We start from the raw sequence: 19880 nt of genomic DNA on the forward strand, positions 1-19880 counted from the left end.
GATTCGTGTCCAAAAACATGCAGTGCCGATGTGAAGCTGGAGCTGTAAGTTACAAATAAAACATTCCCCTAGTTTCTCAAGAAAAACCTTGACTCCATCTATTGGTCTCAGCCCGTGATGGCTGTTGTTTTTCATTACAGGCGTGTCTTAAGACTTTTTGATGACGAGTCTTTTTTATTTGTATCTGCACAGCTTGCCCATGACAGATCATAAAATTCATAAAATTCGTAGATATTTCTGCTATTAATCACTAAAATAATTCCACAAAATGCTACAATTTGAATGATATATTTTTGTTTTATTTGTGATGTTCTCCATTGTATAAATTTAAACTTCTGGTGTCAAACAATTAACACAAAGGAGATCCTTTTTTTAACATTGACAGTAATTCTATGAGAATCATCAATGAGTTAAAAACAATCAATTAGGTTAAACAAACTGGTGACTTTAGCAAAAAATAAGTGATGCAGACAATAAAATGACTACACATCTCTAAATTTAAATAATTACAGATCAAAACATTTGATAAAATCAATCCAATCAATCAATTCAGCTCCAGAAAAAAAAACAGATACATTCTTCTAATTATAGCACAGTCAGTCCATTGTAACAATGGTCCTACTTCAGTGGAGAAGTTCAGTATCTGCTGTATCTAAATTGGTTTTGAGAGGACAATAAATCTGCAACGGATCTGATACCGAGACCTGCTGCATAACGCAGACAGAGTAGGTGGACATCACACATTAGGATGACAAACCTAGAAGCTCAAAGAGAACACCAAAGAAAAAAAAAAAAAAAAAACTTTTCTATTTATTTGCCGCTTTACGGTCTTTCAGGCCGGGCCCACAAATCTCTTTTGGCATGTTTTGACCCTGCGCTGGGTAATACATCAGCCATCAGGACGGCGTGAGGTAAGAGAGGCAATAAAAAGTGAGGTATAGCTGTAGAATAGTATATTTATTTTCAATTATAGAACAAAAAAAAACTAAAAAGATATCCAGGTAACCTATGGGAACAGTGCCTGGCCCTTAACACCATTAAGTCGAGACACACTCGCTTCACAAGTGAGTGTTTATGTCAGGTTACTCAGGAAGTTCAGCCTAGATTCAGCCTCAAACGCAAAAAAAAGTCTTCCCTGCCTTTTGTTAATGTTTTGTGGCTCTTACACACAATAATTAATTTTTCATCTTCACTGAAATGACTAAAATAAAATTTCCCCCTTTCCGTTTTTCAGCTTGATCATCAAAGATCTACTGATACCTTCTCCTACAGCTTTGCCTTGCCAGCACTGCACTGCACAACGCCGGCTGCCAACATCTCGTCTATCTCTGCTGAAGTGTAGCCGTAGTCCAGCAGGACCTCGACCGTGTGTTCTCCCACTGCCGGGTCGGAAGCGAGACAGGGCTCAGCGGGAGTCCGAGACAGAACCGGAGCTGGCAGGGGGAACTCCTCCCCGCTGGAGTCCTTCATGAAAGAGCCTCTCTCTCGGTTGTGAGGGTGAGAGCTCACCTGGTCCAAAGACAACACAGGTGTGACGCAGGCATCGGTTCCGTCAAAGACCATCAACCAGTCCGCCTGGGTCTTTGAGGCGAAGCGCTCTGTGAAGAGCTGCTTGAGCTCCGGCCAATCGCTGAAACTCATCTGAGGAGGCAGCTCTCCAGCGTCTAATTCTAAGCCTGAGAGAAAAACAAACAAACAAACAAAAAATACTGATGCAATTCCATAAACAAGGCTGAATAGAGAAATAGCCAGGACTACAGTAGCAAAATTGAGTGAGATCAGTGTGAATATCTGAAAGCAGGATCTTTCAATGTTTACTGAATTATTTGGACACAGAAAAAAATAAAACAACTATAACACTGTAGGGAAACAACCTTTGTGCCAGGATTCTTACACAATGCATGGAAAGTGCTTTTTTTATTTTCCAGTAATGGAAAGGTATGGAGAAGCTCTTGAGCTTACAGAAAATGTTGCTTATATTTTGAAACAAGTTTCAAAATAATTGCAATTCACAAGACATGTTTTTTGAGTTTTCTCTAAAAAAAGAAAAGAAAAAAATCGTGCAAGTCTTTTACAGTCCCGACTTGCAATTATTTTGAATGTTCTTTTCTTGTTACTACTTTCTGGACAGAGGAATGGCTGGTTTTATATTCCTTTTGAGACGTCGTTAAATCCCTTCCCAGACTCAAAATGCTAGAATCTTCTTTTTGAATCAGACGGCTCTTTTCATCTTACCATGATGCTCACTCTCACATCAAAAGGTCAGCAACTCACCAAATTAAATATCTGGGGTTAAAACAAATCTTCAACAAAATTAAGTGTGGATAAATCTAAGACAAACTTTTGCACCATGTTCTGTGATGCAAGATGCCCTTTTTTGGGGGATTATAACTTAAATATCTGATTTCTCATTACTGTTTGAAAGACATTGATAGGTAAAAGACAAGATACACAATTGATACCGTTTTTATTTTATTGCTCAGTTCTCAGATGCTTAACAATCAAATGTGACTCTGAAATGTGATCTATTTCTGGATCACAGAAATGTTAAATCTGTGATCCAAGAAACTCTGAAGTTCTTAATCCTACTGAAAATCTGTGGTCCCCCAAAAAGGTCTAAAAATGCTGTAAAACAAAACACGCTTTCTTTTTATATAAATACGAATGTTTTTCAAATAGTATCTACAGAAACAAGCTAAAATATAATCCAGAAATTATAAATCAACAGAATAGCACATTTGTGTCACTGCCAAAACGTTTCGTCCTGACTGTAGCATAAACTTAGTAGTGATTTTAGTACAAACCCTTAAGCAGCTGGTTGTAAAACTCTGTTTCTATGGCGCCCACAGCCAGGTATTTTCCATCCAGAGTCTTGTACGTGTCGTAGAAGGGAGCTCCGCTGTCCAACAAATTTTCTCCCCGGGGGCGACTCCACAAACCAAGTTTACGAGACTTCCATAAAAACGAACCTGTAAATGCTGCTCCTTCCACCTGAGGACAACAAAGACAGCGTGAAATTATAAACGTTTCAATTTACAGGATGTATTTTTACAAAAATCACTGATGCATGAAGGTCTGCAGCAAGTAATAGTAAAATAATTTAGCATTATTCACGTAAAGTCACTAGTAAAACGTATTTAGAACCACAGAGCCACATTTCAATCACAAATAATGTATTTTACTTAATGTAAAATACCAACACAAGCTAATTGTGGTATTTATCACCATCTGTCTTTCCCACCAACTCTAAACAACTTCCCAAGACCTGCTAAAGAAAAGCCTCCCCATAGTATGATGCTGCCACTACCATGCGGGGGCTTTAGGAAAGAGACAAACTTGGTGTATTTTAAGAACTTATGTGACAGGAAAACACAAAGAAGTACACAGTTATGAACTGCAACACAAAGTACACATGTTTTTTTAAAACATTTGGGGGCTATGTCCAGCTTTGTTCATCTAAAGGCTGACATTTTAAACATTCTACTTAAAAAAATCAGCTGAAGGTTAGTAGGACTTCATGGAGAGAAACAAGTAGAGGTGTTCTTTCAGTCAGAAATCGTAAAATAAGTCTGGAATTGGTATATTTTGCAGTGCTCTTAAAAATAGGGTTAGGAAAAAAAAAAAAAGAAAAACTGTTGCTTCAATCACAGCTAAAAGTCTTTATAAGTTATGGCTCTAAAAGCTTTACTAATGTCCAAGATCAATTCATTTTACTTTGTAAAAAAAAAAAAAATCAGTTGGTTCTCAACTTCGATTGGGCCTTTTTAAAATGTACATATGTTGCTCTATCTCTTTTTGAATAGACACTGTAACTAATTTGAAAAGCAAAACAGTTTTTCAATGCAATAAACTGTTTTAAAAAGTGATAACTTGTTTCAATCTTCAAATGGAAAGTCTGTTGTTTGCAGAGTAAACAATAGGATGCTGAGTCAAAGCTTTTCCTGCCATCGCAGAATAAATAACACCTTGATCAAACAGTAATGGCTGACAACTCTGATAAATCTGCCGGCTTTGAATGTCATCCATTAGATTTCAAAATGTTGTTAAGAGAGAACAGCAGCAGCTGAAGACAGGATATCTATCACAACTATTATTGCTGATGGTAATCAATTACCCCTGTCTGAACTCATCAAAAAAGTGCCCTTCGTTGCAAAAGTTGCAGCTTGAACAGAAAAAAAAAATGAGGAACACAAAAACCCATCTCTCTGCTGTTCAAAAGGCTGTTTTAGAGGTTCAAATCTGATGTGACCCAAACCACTTTTTGCTTTGTCGAAACTAAAAGGGGAAAAAATATATATCTATTGTATGACGACTGAAACATGAGGGGGGAAAAAAAGAAAAGAAAGAAAGCTACTTTAAACTTGAGAATTTAATGTGGTTTTTTTTTTCTGACTGTGTTGCTGCTTTATGAAAAGAAAAACTAGTAGAAGAACAGAAGGTCGCTCTGAAACTGGTCAGATTTTCAACGCACTTACAATTATTCTATACCAGAAAAGGAAAAAAGAAAAAAAAAGAAAGAAAGAAGAAGAAAAATACAGACTCATGCTTGAAACATTTGCTCGGTACAAAAACAAGGATAAAACTTGGAATGTGGATTATTCGCTTACTGGTCTTCATCATGAAAAATGCATGTGTGAATAAGAAAAAGATGAGAGACTCCAAGCAGTGTGTATGTGTGTGTGTGTTTGCTTCTTCCTTGGATCCAACATACTACAGCTACTCACACTGTCTATTAAAATTAATTTCATTAATATGGCCAGGACAGGATATGAAAGCATCATTTAATAATAAAATTATGAATGGCTGAGTGCCCCTCTTCTTTTTACTGCTTTCATGACGTGCTGCACTGATTTCATTTTAATTCAACATGCCATGTTGGTCCACTCTGAAATGTCAGATCAAAGGATGACTAGTGTCCCTGATTGAGGCTCTGTCAAGGTTTTCACATAAACATCTACAACAATAGACTATTTTTTCCAACATTAGTGCAGCAGAAATAAGTTGCAAGCTTAACAATCAACATTAGTGCAACATGTAAAGGTAATTGTGGGGAACAAACTAGCAGCTTTCTGGAGTCTTAATTATGTCCATTTAATAAGCAACCATCTTTGCTCCGTTTCCTGGGGCAAATATTGACGTTTGGGCTTTTTAGCAACTAAATGCACCACTAAGTTCAGTCATTCACTGTATATGTCAGCCAATTGACAACTGAGATTGATTCCCTTGCAGAGGTTTCTTGAGAAAGGTGGTTTAGTTACAAATGGTGATATTGTTCTGTAGCTGCATGTGGTTGGCACTGTTGCATAGACGATTGAAGGGCAGACAGTTAAAGCAGACAATTAACCTTTGCACAATTTAACAGATGATGAAATGAAATCATTATATCAAATAAGTAAACTGTCAGAGAAAAAAAGCATAATAAAAATTATTACAATAAACATAAAAAACTGAACTTCTCAAATTCTTTATTATTGGTAGACAGCAAAAACAAGTTTTAAACTCTGCTAAAATGGAAAGTACATCAAGAAAAAATATGTGCTACCCTCTTTAGCCAACAAGACAAACACAACATTTTTATTCAGAAGTACTTTCCCTATAAGTCAGGGGTGTCAAACTCAATTTCACCGAGGGCCACTGCAGCATATTGGCCCCCCTCAACGGGCCACATTGACAGTACAGATCAGGAGTGCATCCCTGCTAAAACACCCCAGACAAAAGGTTGACTTCCCTCATTCAGTTCTGTAGAGGCTTATAATGAGTCAATGGTCCAGGTGTGTTAGAGAAGGAATGCATCTAAAGTTACAGATGGTAGCTCTGGAAAACTAGACTTGGGCACCATTAGCATAAATGTATAAAAATACAATGTTAAAAATAAATTAAACACCACCTCATATTGTTAAATAACTGATTTTATGTATTGAAGTTTTAAAAATTACATTTGAGTTTCCATGTATGTAAAATTACTGCTCAGTTTAAAAATTACAATATTTAAATCAGTTGTTTAAAGGTAGGCAGACAAATAATAAAAACAAGTCACGTGGGCAGACATTATAGACTTTACGCAAAGATTTAGTCTCAGAGGCAACTGAAATCAATTAATAAAAAAAATCCTTTCTGAATATCATCTCATGGTCTCTGAACTAAATGCGTCTTTCTGACCGGGAGCTGACAGCGTGTTGAAGAGCTATGGACCAGACGCTTTGGAGCGTCTGGTTAGGAAGCGCATTACAAACCTTTGGTAGAAATGGCACGTTAAATTCAAGTCTCCATTACAGACCAGAGAAAACTAAAGAGAATGCAACGTTGTGTTAATCCATTTCAGGAGCCGGTAGTTTATCCTGAGGAAATAAATGATGACGCTGAAGTTAATTAGACTGTAACATGCGCAGTCCGCTGCTCAACCACTGTGGACGCGGCTCTGCCGCTGCAAAGTATTAAAGTGTTAAAACTTTACCTTTAATAACATAAAGATACCTAATTTTTAAAGTGCAATCAGTAATACTTTTATAACAAATTTATATCAGTAATGATTTCTTGGTTAATGTCAACTTTGTATTAAAAGTGTCATAATTTACCGAATGACGCTTTATGACAACAGTCAAATATTCATGAAGGCTTATTCATGTTCATGACAGGTGTTATGTCATGATTATGACAGTGTCATGACAGTCTTATTCACCCCCCTTCAAATAAAGTGTTACCCATGTTTTAAAGGAAATACATTTTTTGTATAATATTTGATGAGAACACATTTACATGATCTGCAACATTTTCTGTTAGTAGGAAACATATGTGGGTGGATTTCATCATTTAGTTAAGTAATGGCACTTGGAAATGCCTGCAAATGCAGCTCAGCAACATTTGGCCTTCTAAAGAAAAATGTCTTAATAGAAAAGTGCAAATTAGTTTTCAAAAATGTACAAACTAAAAGCTCTTAAAAATTAAATATTCATTTTCTAAAACTATGTCATCTTCTGAACTTTCTATTACCAAGTTTAATCTACAATAAATAAAATTAAATTCAGAAAATGAATGCAAATTCCAGCTAATAGGAATGTTTATTCTTGAGCGTTGTTAAAAACTGCAAAAGTGTACAAAATGGTTGCCTACTAAAAATAAATGTACTGGATGAAAATAACTAAAATCAAAGGAACCACTAAAGTAGACTACTGTATGTATAACACATGAAAGAGAGCGATGTTCTGTGAGAATATGCAAAAATATATACAGAGTGCAATTCTGCACAGAGACTTTGCAAGAAGAGGAAAAAAAAAGATAAAACACAATGATCACAGAAGTAGCTTGCAGAAAGACACAAAAGATGTAAAAGAATTGCACAGTAGAAATTATATATGTGGAAAGAAAAAGAAAAATGGCACAAAAACAGTCTCAAAAGGTAGACCGGACAGTAATTAATAGTAGGACATGAGACACTGTGCTAAAAGGCTAAAAAAAAAAAAAAAGTGTGAAAAGTTCATTTGAATATTACATTTGAGTGACAGGGATCCGTCTGAAAGACTTTTCCGAGAAAGAAGCTGTCTGTGGAAGAAAAAATGAGCTTCTTTTGATTTAAAAAAAAAAATGTAAGAAGTATGTCAAAGTGACCCCGAGGGCAGAATCAGCGAAGAACTTCAAAATTGTGGAGGTGGTTCATTCCAGGTGTGCACAGGGCTCATGTGGCTAGATACGCCACACAGACTGCCAGTTGTACATGTTTACATCCTCACCACCACTTAATTTAATTGTAACATAAGCTCCAGTGCACAGAAGCCTCAAAAGACGCGAGCGGTTTGAACTGGGAGGCTGAGTGGAAAAGCAAGACGAATGACAGTGTACTGCTGCCGCTAGATGTTTGGAAGATGAAAAATGGAGGAGAAAAATGTACCGCCCTGATGTGTCACAGTTGACAGCTCCGAAGCAGATGGTGTGCGCTTTTGGAGCCTGTGATTACGGGAGGCTTCATGGAGAGGCTCTGAGAGCCAATATAATAACGTGGTTGTTCCGCTAACAAAAGTGGCCACGCCAGCTGGTTCTGCAGCCTAACAATGAAGAACTGTCCATAGTGAAGTGAGGAAACAAGATTCCAGTGTTCATGATGGAGTTACTACAACACTGTGCAATGTTTCATGTCCGTTTCCCAATTAAAACTTTCCTCTGGCAAAGTAGCAAAACAATGCAGCATGCATAGGACTTTTTTTTATTTTTTTATTAGGATGAATAACAGATTTTATACTGGTTCAATACAGTCTACAAAATATGACTAACAGCTCGAATTAAATCAATGTGCTGAAGATTAGTTAACAAAATTTAGTTCAATTTTTTAAGCTAAAACATTTTACATTGAACTTTTCTGTCAATTAAGTGAAATTCCTCTTTTGCCAGTTTTTATGTTTTAAACAGAAATCCATACAAACTTTAATTAGTATTAGTAATAAAGGTTACTGAATTGAGGAAAAAAATAATTTATTAATTTCAATTTAATGGAGAAATGTTTAAGTAAGTACACACCCTGAATTGACCTTAGGAAAGATTTACCATGAGTATGTTCTCTCTTTTTTTTTAAGACTTTATTATTTCTTAAATACTGTTCCACTTAAATATGCTGCTTTTTACTTTTCTGCATCTTGTTATTGGCTGTGATGGAGGATGACTTGTGGAGGCTGTGTCACACAGTGACTACTGGGAAAGGTTCCAGAGACCAGGTGCAATGAATAACATGATGAGACCAAGTAGAAAGGACCACTTGGCAGACCCTCAATGTACTCTGTGGTACTTTCTGTTACACGTTTTAATTTGTGTGATGTTCATGTACTTTGTTCTGGTAAGCAGTTTTAGTCCAGAAGACTGAAATGTTATTTATTGCGTCTGAAGCTGCATCTAGTTTCCGTCTGAAAAACCTGACACAGCGACCCGCCCTTACTTATCAAAGGAGAGTCATTCTGACAAGCCTTACAGCAACCACAAAGTTAAGATCATGCAAGGCTTCCATTAAATAAAGTGAAATTGTATCTTTTACCAAGAGTTAGCAGAGGTTTGAGTGAAAATGTCAAATATTAAACTTTGAGGACAAGCAGACAAGAAACTGAAGGAAAGAATTCACCTTGAAACTGTACAAATATTACGTAAAATTTGCAACTACTAGATGGCCTTGAGGCCTAGATTTGAAGAGCCCTGCTCTACATGAAAAAAAAAACAACTAAATACTCCACAAGGCATCGACTCGTGGCAGACTACAATTACACACCAAACCTTATTTTACAATCCATCATTTTCCTTCCACTTCTTTAAAAGTGAAAAAATTTGGCAAAGTTCGAAGCATATGAATGCTTTCGCCAAGCATCAAAATTAGTGACTTTTCAGTCACAGTTTTAAACTCAACAAATTAAGCAATTTTTCAAATTAGTGAAACCTCATTAAAGTCTGCTCTGCAATTAATCAGAATCAATTTTCTGAAAAAAAAATAACAATGATGATAATTAATAAATCACCAGAGCCAAAAATATTCAATTAGAAACTTTTAAAACGCTGTTGCCAGACAACAGCCAGAAAATTCATTCAAAATCTAATAACTGCACTTCAGAACAAGTGAAGCGTATACGCTCTTTCATATGCAACGAAAGAGTGTATGTGTTCATTTTAAATCCAATATCCACATCATTACCCTAACAAAAGTGTGTGATGTGCTCTAAAACTTCTTCTTCCTGTTGTACCTAATAAAGTGGCCAGAGCCTGAATCTGTAAAATCCTAGGAGCATATGTCTGCATCCATAATCCCATCGCTTCTCTCCTCACTGACAGCCTGTAGGTGAAGTTTAAATTAGAGCCCTACTAAATGTCCCAAAAAATTAAACTTTGCTTAAACAAATTAACAGTTTTGACACCATCGCTCTAAATCTCCGCTTCTGCTAAAACCCCAGTGGAGCCACATCCCTGGTTAAATTTAATCTTTAACTCAACAATTGAGCTGGAAAGGTCACCTTTACTTTTTTTATCTTCTGCACCCCTCAAAGAACAAAGAAGGAGAAGTACCAAGAGGGAAACCTTTGGCATTTTAGATTTACATAAAAAAATCAGGCTTTGGAAAGTGTCCTAAGAGTGTCTGGGATTTCTGCATCTCCTTGCTTCAAACAGCCTCTGGTACTGTAAGATTCTGGGACTGATTTGTATGCACAGTTCTTTTGCGGTGGTCTGCTCAGTGATTTATGATTATCTTTGAGCTAGGGGACTCCAAAGGCTGAGGAAAAAAAAAAAAAAAACATTCAGTTTGAGGCCTCTCTGGAGAGTCCAATATGGATTTAGCCTTTTTTCTTTTTTTTTTCTGCAGATGGACCAAAGTTTTTGTTCACGTAAAAACTACGTTTTTCTTTTCTTTTTTTAAACCAGGACAGTGTCTATACCCCACTGACAACAACTCAAACCCAGGAATGATTTGTTGGAGCGGAGCGAAGTTGATCTTTTAGAAAGTCAAATTAGCGTTAGCGTGAAGGACTTTCCTACGGCCGCTTTCAGAAGGTTCTCCTTAATCCTGCTCCTCAGGGCTCTCCATCCTCCGTACATAATTTAAATTATTGCATTACCTTCTCCAGAATGTTCACGGATGCCTATTAATCACAAATTCATTTAAGTCCGGTGTGTGGCTGCGGTGAAAGACCTAAAACATGCAGAAAGTGGGCCCTGAGGACCATCATTCAGAACATCTGAGCTAGAAAACAGATTAGACTGAAAATGCCAGAGGAAAGACGTTGCATAACTAGAAATCTGACTGCAAATTTATTACTAGAAATCTGTTAAAGCCGCATTTCAATCAGTGACATACAGGAGCTGTAGAAACGAGCAAAGTAGCTCTGCAGCTAGTAGAGATTATTGTAAAAAATAAATAAGTAAAATAACCCAAGCTGCTGAATACAATAAACACACAGAAACGATATATATATAAAAAAAACAATAAATAACATAAGACACTTAGCTGAGCTTGTGAGAAGGAGACAATAAGAGTTTGACAAAGATGTTGGAAAAACAAAGAATTCCATGTTTTCTTTTTAATTTAAATAACATTTAAAGAAATAGTATATAAAGTGTGCGTGCATGTGTATGTGTGTGTTTTAAAGAATGTGGGATGAGCGCAAAATGATTCAGCTAAGGTTTATCCAGTTGATATATTGTGGTTTTAGTGCTTGCTTTTTCACAAAAATTCAGTTTGTGTCTTCACAAACTGAATTAAATTTTAATCTCAGTTTCAAATCTTTTTTTTTTCAATGTTCCTCAGTCCCCAAGTGTTTTAGAAGTTGAAGTAGTAAAACAACTTGTTAATTTAATGCTGGTAGGAACCAAATATCAGCTTTAGCAGATGGTGTCTCCTGCTATGTTTTTCTGACAATAACAACAACATGACCCAATAGTCATTTGGGACACTTTCAGTCTGCCTGTTATGTTTAAATGTCTATTTTGCTGATAGATGGTGTAATAGGGGCACAAGAACCAGGTAATTGTCCTACATGTTGAACAGTGCAACGTAAAAAAAAAAAAGTAAATTATTCTATGACTTTCCCTTTTATTTATAGAAAGCATCATTTACACAGGATTAGGGTTGGTAAATATGCAAAGGCTTTATCATTACAGCCAAGTGTTAACAGGAACATAACAATGAATAAGTTCCTAACACACACACACTTTTGATATCTCTCGGAATGTGATTCAAAAAAATAAAAAATTAAATATATTTAATACAATAAACCCTTGGGAACAAAAAGTAGGAATATTAACTTAAATGGCAAAAAGTCAAAAATAAACAAGGGCGCAGAAAAATGTGGAAATTTGTTAAAGATAAAGGCTGCAAAAGCTTTATACATTAAAACAACTTTCTGATCTCTTGAGTAAACACTTCCCACACTCAGCACTGACCCACTTAGCCCATTTTAGGTTCAATTCAATACTCAAAGCACACACACACACACACACACACACACACAAAAAATCCTGAAAATGAGACAATAATGAATGAAAATAAAAAGCCTCTCCCGCGTGTTCTCCATGCACTTCAATTTTCACTGCTCATTTCAAGAAAATAAATTAATACGATCTTCTGTAACTACATTCTCAGCAACACAGCCCCCTCTCTGACAGAGCTGCCCACATAACCACAATGATTCAGTCCATCAGCTGACAAACCTTCCAGCTAAATCTCATCCTGTCACCTGAATCACTGCAGTTTGTTCCGCTCTCGTCTGTTTTACACAGAGAACTGCACCACATCAGCCCGAAAGGCTTCGCAAACGGTGCCTCGTCTGAAAATTACCTGACAGAGACGTGAAGTGGATGAATAGACGACAGCCCTGCTCATTTATGCCCGGATGGTACATCCTTGCTGGCTGCCAGCCTCTTCACTTGGCTGCATTTAGGTCTAACAGGAAAAACATTAGACTCCTCTTACTGCACGCTTTAATGGCATAGCTTTAGAGACGGCTTTGCACTTGGGCCCACTTCGAGCCGAAGCACACTTAAAAGCAGCGACATTATGATATAAAGCAAACTGAAGGTACTAGAAAGCACTTCTAACTGCATCACATCTGAAAAGTTTCTATTCGGGGTGGGGTTGGTTAGCTATACGGTTTAAAATAACATTGAATCAATTGCTTCTGCTTTCACACTTCAAATAAGATTGAAGGCATGAGTCGCTATCAACGCATACCTAAGTTTAAAAAAAGATATAGTTTAAAAAAAACAAAACAAAATGTAAAGTAATGAGATATCAGAGAAAGTGTCAGAGTTACAACATTTTCTGCCCCTGATTTTTCCTATTGCTTAGCACTGCTGATCAGCTTGCTGAAAGAAGGCTCTTAAGATTTTAGGTTGTTTAGCTTTTTAAAAAACACAGTCAGTGAAGTTAAAGCAAATAAAAGAACAGCATTCATCGTTTCTTATTAACGACGTGCAGTTTTAGAGCTGCAGCTGGTAAAAATCAATGCTCTACTGTATATCAATTCAGCTACAGTAGGAACTTCTTTTTTCTTCATTATTTAAAAAAATAATAAATTTGATTATATTATTATATACAATGTCACATATAATGTCAATCCTGCACCAGTCTGAATTCAAGCAAGCACTTTATTGGGTAGCTGTCTTAAATGATTTAACAAGCTGTGTTTACCTAACTGAAAGTGATTATCAGTCAATAACAATGACCCGAATACAATAAGCAACAGATTTGTGTTGTTTCCACTTTGTAGAACAAATTGGAAGCAGAACCTGAAAGGTTCACATCAATTTGTTGAACTAGTTTGAACTTTAGCAAATCCCAGCTCCCACCTCCTCCAGAGGTAAAGGCGAAGCAACAATTTGAAGAAGCCAAAACACAAAGCGCTTTGTCTTATAGAAGGCAAAAACTTTGCTTTCCAGCTATGCACAAAACGTCTCTCTTGCAAGGACAACAACAACAACCCTCTGAGGTCTCATTTATGTGTGGACTGCTGGGTTTCTGCAAGGACTCCTCTCCGACAAGATTTCAGGAAAGGTGTTTTGCTCTGTTTATTTGCCTTGTTATCTTCCATTGCAGCTGTTCGGCAGTTTCAATACCCTGCTGGTTCCATCTACAGATTTTTTCCCCCCCATCTTTCAATGTTTCACACACTGACAAAAACAATTCCCTAGAATTTTGTAAAAGATCGGTGCTTCCGACATGCAGACATCTACACCACAGAGAAATCTGCATTCAGAAAACAAGAGCTAAGGTCCCGTTGTGATCAATTTTCAGGCAGAAGTCAAACTGATGAATTAAAATATTTTATCGCATCAATGAAACTCTAATAAGAGCCGCAGACTAAGCCTGGAGTATATTAGTCTCTTAGCTTTAATAAAATACAACCCAATTTGGAAGAAGTGTGGAATATAAGGAATCAGATGCTGTAATTAAACCGAAATATGTGATTGACTTATAGATACATCAATTAAATCTATTTTGCATAGAAGCTCAATATGTTTGTTTCAAATCGGCTCTTTCTAAAGCCATTAATACATCAGCTGCATTGAATGTGCATCATAACCTCACTCCCACTGGGCTTCGTTTAAAGATGTTCTGCCTTATGAGGCTCTGATGGGCTTTTCCAAGTAACTCCACCATGAGCCGTCCAACTTAACCCAGCGATGCTAATTGGGGCTTTACAAGACAGAAGAGTCCCACCATGCAGCAGGGCAGAAAACATTTTTGCTTGTTGATGTCAACAGATCACATCACAGAGACAAAAGAGACAATTAGCTCTGCATCTTATCCAAAAAGGCATCTGAAGAATATATGATTCTTTATTATGTCTGATCACCTTTCTGGTTGAATTTCCTGAAATTCAACCACAAATACATGCAGCTTTGCTGTCAAGTACTTTTTAAAACAACTTCATACAATGACACTGGTAACCAGCCCCTTACCTGCACTGTGGTTCTAAGGTTTGCTAAGTTTGTTTGTCCATAAAGCAGTGACTGCAGTCATATGAATAAATGGAAACTTGTCCTAAAAAAAACCCCCACAGGGTTCCTTACCATGCTAGCGTCAATGATCTGTCCTTTCCCCGACTTTGTGCGCTCCAGCAGGGCTAAGATGATCCCCAGAGCACAAGTAAGACCACCACCAGCAAAATCTGCTACCAGATTCAAAGGCGCGTAGGGCTTCTCTCCACTCCGACCCAGCTGAGACAAAAGGCCTGTATGGACATTAAACAAACTCTTTAGAGAAAACCTACAGCACAATAATGACCAATTTAGTTCAGAAACCAGATACTGTTCAGAAGCTTTTTGTTTTTCACTGAACTGGAGGAATTCACTGCATGAATTGTTGCAAAAGAACCTTGACTGAGACTTGCTGCTCCTTATGCTGCGCTGCCATCGCACTGGTATAAGAGCCTTGAAGAATAATAAAAGCATAACTGTGTAGTTGCAAAAGGATTTTTCAAAGTTTCTTTGTAATATTTGCTGCTGCTTTGGATGCCACATAAGAAAGGCCATGCACAAAACACCAAACGGGATTTCTACGATGTCTTCAAGCCTAATCCTAATTTATTCTTAAAATATCATTTGAGCAGTCAGTTATTTGTGCTTTTATTCAAACTTGCTTGTTGTATTTTAAGATATGAATGAATTTTCATGTTACCAAAGATAATGGACCTATAAACGGGGTTCCAAAACGGCACTCCACTTCGGTTTGATCCCTAAATTGACCTTTTAGTCAGAGCTGAACTCAGTCTGTGTGCTACAAAATAGAAACGAGGCTGATGAACAACTGCAGCGTTCATCATTTGAAAGGGAAAGAAAAGCAGAGCTTTTAGCGCTGCAGCACAGAAACATCCACAAAGCTCATAATTATGTACTTGAGTGTGCAGAATGAGAATGAACAACTTGTGATTTTGTGCTTATTGAAAGCATCTTAATTATAAGTGTTCTAACTTTAAATACATACAACTCATTTATGATACGAGGCATTTTTAATCATTTCAAACTCTACTAATTGTTTGGTAAAATAAACAGCATAATCTCTTTTTATTTAAAGAACACTACGACTTAAAATAACTCTGACCCTGATTTTTTCCCCCCCAGTTTTCATCTAATTTTGAATGATGGTAGGCATATTCTTAAAAACAGGCAACGAGATTCTTTTAAATAGTGTCACCGTTTTTAAATTATTTTATACGGTTTTATACTTGTGCATATGTATTAATTAATTCTATTTTGTAACCAGGTTGCTGTGTGTTGCAGACTTCTGCCCAGGTCCCTCTTGAAAATGAGATCTGGATCTCAACGGGGTTTACCTGGTTAAATAAAGGAAATTAAAAAAATAAAGAAAATTAAAAAAAAAATATTTGCTAGTATGTACGTCACTTCTCCAGGTAAAGTGGTTTCGCTGTCATTGTTTATCTTTTCTTTACGTATCTTTCCTCTGTGCTCATTCGAAGGTTGTTTAAAAGTTTCTGAAAAATGCTGCTGGGTCTCAACAGGTTGAATGCAGAGCATTTTTTCTCCAGATAAAACGATTAAAATCCTTCAACAGATTAACTCTTTTGGGTAACTTCCAGAAACAACAATAAAAAACATCTAAAACTAAAGTTTAAAGCACCTCCATATTTGCTGAGTTCTCTGGTAATGGTGTTTAAAATCCCTAAAACAAGCAGATTTGTTTTTCTTTTTAAGCAGCGTGATTTTAGAAAAAGAATCTGGCCTCTAATTTGACAACATTCATTTAGAGTAGAAAAAAAAACATTCCATTGATGTTAATATTTAGTACAAACTTTCTTGCCTATAGCACCACACAGTGTTCACCCACAAAATGTTACAAGCTAAAAGTATGTAGGTAGAGGGATCTTTGATAATTCTTCGTTGCACACCCTTTGTAGTTCACCCAGAGTCCAAACTCTCCTTTTATGCTCTCAGCTCACCCTGCAAGTTTTCAGTGGGATTTATGCCTGAGGACTGACATGGCTATGGAGGAATGTTGAATTTGCATTTGATGAACCATTTCTGTGTTGGTTTGGCCATATGTTTGGAGCCTCCTAATCACCCTTTTTAATTTAATTTTCAGGATTATTTTATTACATTTGTATATAAGACAGATTTATATTTTAACAAGGTTTCAAGGGCTTTGGAAGGAGAAACAGACCCCCAGCATCAAACATCCTTTAATATCACAGTAGACATGAGGTGCTTTTCCACACTTTCACCTTCTGTTAACACCAAGACTCACCAGGAGCGATTGTTGCTAAAAGCCCGACTGTTTGCCACCTGATCAAAGCGCTCAGTTCCAAAGCAAAGTCCAAACAGAGTTTAGAAAGCTTCAAGTGCTTACGTTTGTGATGGTAGGACAGGATGGGGGTGGGGGGTATAGCTTTTTTCTGACATACCCCAAAGCCATTTGTTGAACTTCTCTTATTATCCTCTCAACTTTAACTGTTAAATCAGTCACAATAGTTCCAGTTGTTTATACTTTTCAATCATTGCTCTGACTGTAGATATTTTTATAAGCAGCTATTTTCTTCTAGTCACTTTCTTATTCATGGAGATCAAAATATACAGTATGCAGCAGTTGAAAGACTTGTTCTATTATACTTTACATTTCAAATAGTGGGTAACAGAACTGGGTCTCTGCATCATTTATAAGGAAGTCATAGAGAAGAAAATGACTCAATTGAATTTATGTGACATTACTCTGAGGATGACTACATTGTGGGTGGAAGAGCATCCAAGCTTCAAAGAAGAACTCTGAAGATCATCAGAAATCCTGCAATGTTCAATTCATATTCTGGCTCTTAATTAAGACTTCTGCAACAAACCAATATGACTATATATTGGTTTGGTAAGGTAACCCAACCAGTCCTTACCTGACATGGCGAGGTAGTTGATGTCATGTCCAGCTGCAGAAGCGTAACACCCACTCTGGCCATATCCCGTCAACCGGGCGTAGATCAGACGAGGATTTTCTGAAAGTAACTCACTTGGACCAAGGCCCAGTTTTTCCATAACACCTTAAAATGAGAAGAATAACAATTATTCATCGTTGGCTTCCTTACTGTGTTAGATTAAGCTCAATGGTTTTAAGACAAATTAGTAGTCACTTAAAAGTGTCCCCTCCCCATCTTTTTACAGATTCAGTTCTGACCTTTGCGATAGGGCTCGAGGACAACATCCGACTGAACGCAGAGCCGCCTGAGCAAAGCCACACCCTCTGGCGTTTTCAGGTTGAGGGCAACGGACTGTTTGCCGCGACCTTGAGTGTCCACAGTTGAGAAAACCTTGGTGCGGTCCACACGGATCACCTTGGCTCCAAAGTCTGCCAGGATCATGCCACAGAACGGTGCAGGGGCCAGACCCGCCAACTCGATGACTTTCACTCCCAGCAGTGCCATGGGTTTATGACTGCCAAGCTTATCTAAACATGCAGATCTCAATTCATGTAAGATAATGCACGGGTTATTTTAGAATTAAAAACATGTCACAAGCAAGACACAATCAATGATATTGAACGTTTTTTTCACTAAGCCCATCATTATGTTCTCCTGTTTCCAAATAATGTAATTCAGGCTGTTTTTCAAAACGATTCAACAGGTACTTAGACAAAGAAACTAACTGACTCACTGAAAAATAGCCTAATTATGCAGAATGTTCTGGTGAGCATTCAACGGCACGATTTTGCCTTTCTCCTGAAATTACATGTTGATCTCATTAAATTCAGATTCAGAACCTTTTGCCATTGCAGCAAAATACATTATCTGACACTGCGTAACGCAGTCTTTTATGGTTAGTTGAAAATTATTGCATTTTTCTCTGCATTTCATCAATCAGTCAAATTTTGACAGCTCTGTACCACACTGACTAAGGCAGCATGTTACTGAGTCGCAAAAAACAAACAAAATAATTTGCTTTCTTTAACACAACTGTGTATGCATATTGTCCAAACCCCCCCCCCCCCCCCCCGAATATATTTACTTTGGTTTACTTATCCAATTACTGCAACTGTTCCACAGTTTAGGACTCTTTGCAACACAAGTTAGTATGTACAGCCCAGGATCGAGCAGGATCTTGTCCAGGAAAACTAGAGACCTTGCAGCAAAATAAGCACAAAAAACAACTGATTTGGTGATTATACCAATTCATGAATACTTGAACTATTTTCAGTACAATGCAGGTACCATCCACTATTAAATGTTTCATACTGCTTTGACAGCTACTTTTCATTAAGCCCATATTTCTATATTGGAAATCTCTCTTCAATGAATCTATAATCTTAAGCATCATGTTTTCATTATATTAAAACTTTTTAAACAATTAATCTAATGTGTTTTACTTAATTAAGTTACTGAAAGAAATTTGCTTTGTTAAATATTCTAGTTTTTATTTATGACTGCAAAGACAAATCTACTTCATCACAGTGCTTATTTCCCTGTTTCCAGACGGATCTATTGAAACAGGATCTAGTAAATAATAAGCATCTCAAGTAAATAGGAGCTGTAATTTAAGCACAATTGCTTATTTACCTATAAAATAGCTACTAAGAAAAATAAACTGAGGTGAAATGACAATGTTGGAACAACAGGTGGGTATGACAAGGAGTTATGGCTTCTCAAAGGCAAGATAACCCGCATACGTGCAACAAAGTAAAATATAACGTAAGTGAAACAGTAGCTTTTATGTTACAATACCAAAACAAGACATATATTTGCAGAATCTATTCATGCATGTGAACAAACATGCAAGTAACGTGTTTGAATAAAAGTTTATCAGCTCACCTCAGTCAGCTCAGAACTCCGAGGACAAACAGCTGGAGACTCGGCTCAAAATGAGCGGTTCCTTTATCTTTAGACTGAAGTTAGTCACACACAACAGATGGGTCACTGGCTAATGGGTTGACCTTAAATTCAAGTAAACTACGAGGCATACAAAACAGACAGTGTAGCCTATATAGTTCAGCAGGCATTTAATAATAATTCCAGATAGACATGCGTGGTTTAAGCATAAACTCCAGCCTCCGTGACTCCGTGACCGCTTCTGCGGTGTTGCTCAAAGATATGACGGGATGGAAGACTGGCGGAGGACGCAGGAGTTCACCCTGTCTTATGCGGGGAACGCTAACTCCTCCTGGTCGGGCAATTTTCAGGTTTCGCTGCGGTGCAAAGGTAACGAGATTCATGAATAAACTTCCTGGTGGCGTCTGACGTCATCGCGTCGTTTTGCGATGGTCGTCTGGGAAACGACGTTTTTTTTGTGTCCATTAAGTTGGACTGACTTATTTTGTTTAATCTATTCATAATTCATTAATTTTGATAAAACCAGGCATCATTATGAAGAAACTTGCTTTGTTCTTTTACACAATTAAAACATGAAAAGTGTAGCTTTATCTTTATGTAGTT

At 37.1% G+C, this 19880-nt stretch overlaps 1 protein-coding gene across 4 annotated transcripts; it reads right to left on the minus strand.

The window, feature by feature from the left end:
• Positions 1-277: 277 nt before the first annotated feature.
• Positions 278-19675, minus strand: amacr (alpha-methylacyl-CoA racemase). Of its 4 annotated transcripts, none has more exons than XM_088010880.1 (7): positions 19260-19675; positions 18460-18573; positions 17633-17902; positions 17355-17498; positions 14530-14690; positions 2805-2991; positions 278-1676 (listed from the first exon to the last, which is right to left on the minus strand). In XM_088010880.1, exons 3-7 carry the CDS (start codon positions 17877-17879, stop codon positions 1267-1269), a joined length of 1149 nt encoding a protein of 382 aa, XP_087867006.1. In that variant the 5' UTR covers positions 17880-17902; positions 18460-18573; positions 19260-19675; the 3' UTR covers positions 278-1266. The 4 variants fall into 4 exon arrangements, with proteins under 4 accessions (XP_087867006.1, XP_087867005.1, XP_087867007.1 ...); XM_088010879.1 differs by having other exon boundaries at positions 17633-17916; XM_088010881.1 differs by lacking the exon at positions 18460-18573.
• Between the last annotated feature and the right edge of the window lie 205 nt (positions 19676-19880).

Source organism: Poecilia mexicana, unplaced genomic scaffold (assembly GCF_051168715.1).
Source record: "Poecilia mexicana isolate PSO_F unplaced genomic scaffold, ASM5116871v1 scaffold_12, whole genome shotgun sequence".
Taxonomy (NCBI): domain Eukaryota; kingdom Metazoa; phylum Chordata; class Actinopteri; order Cyprinodontiformes; family Poeciliidae; genus Poecilia; species Poecilia mexicana.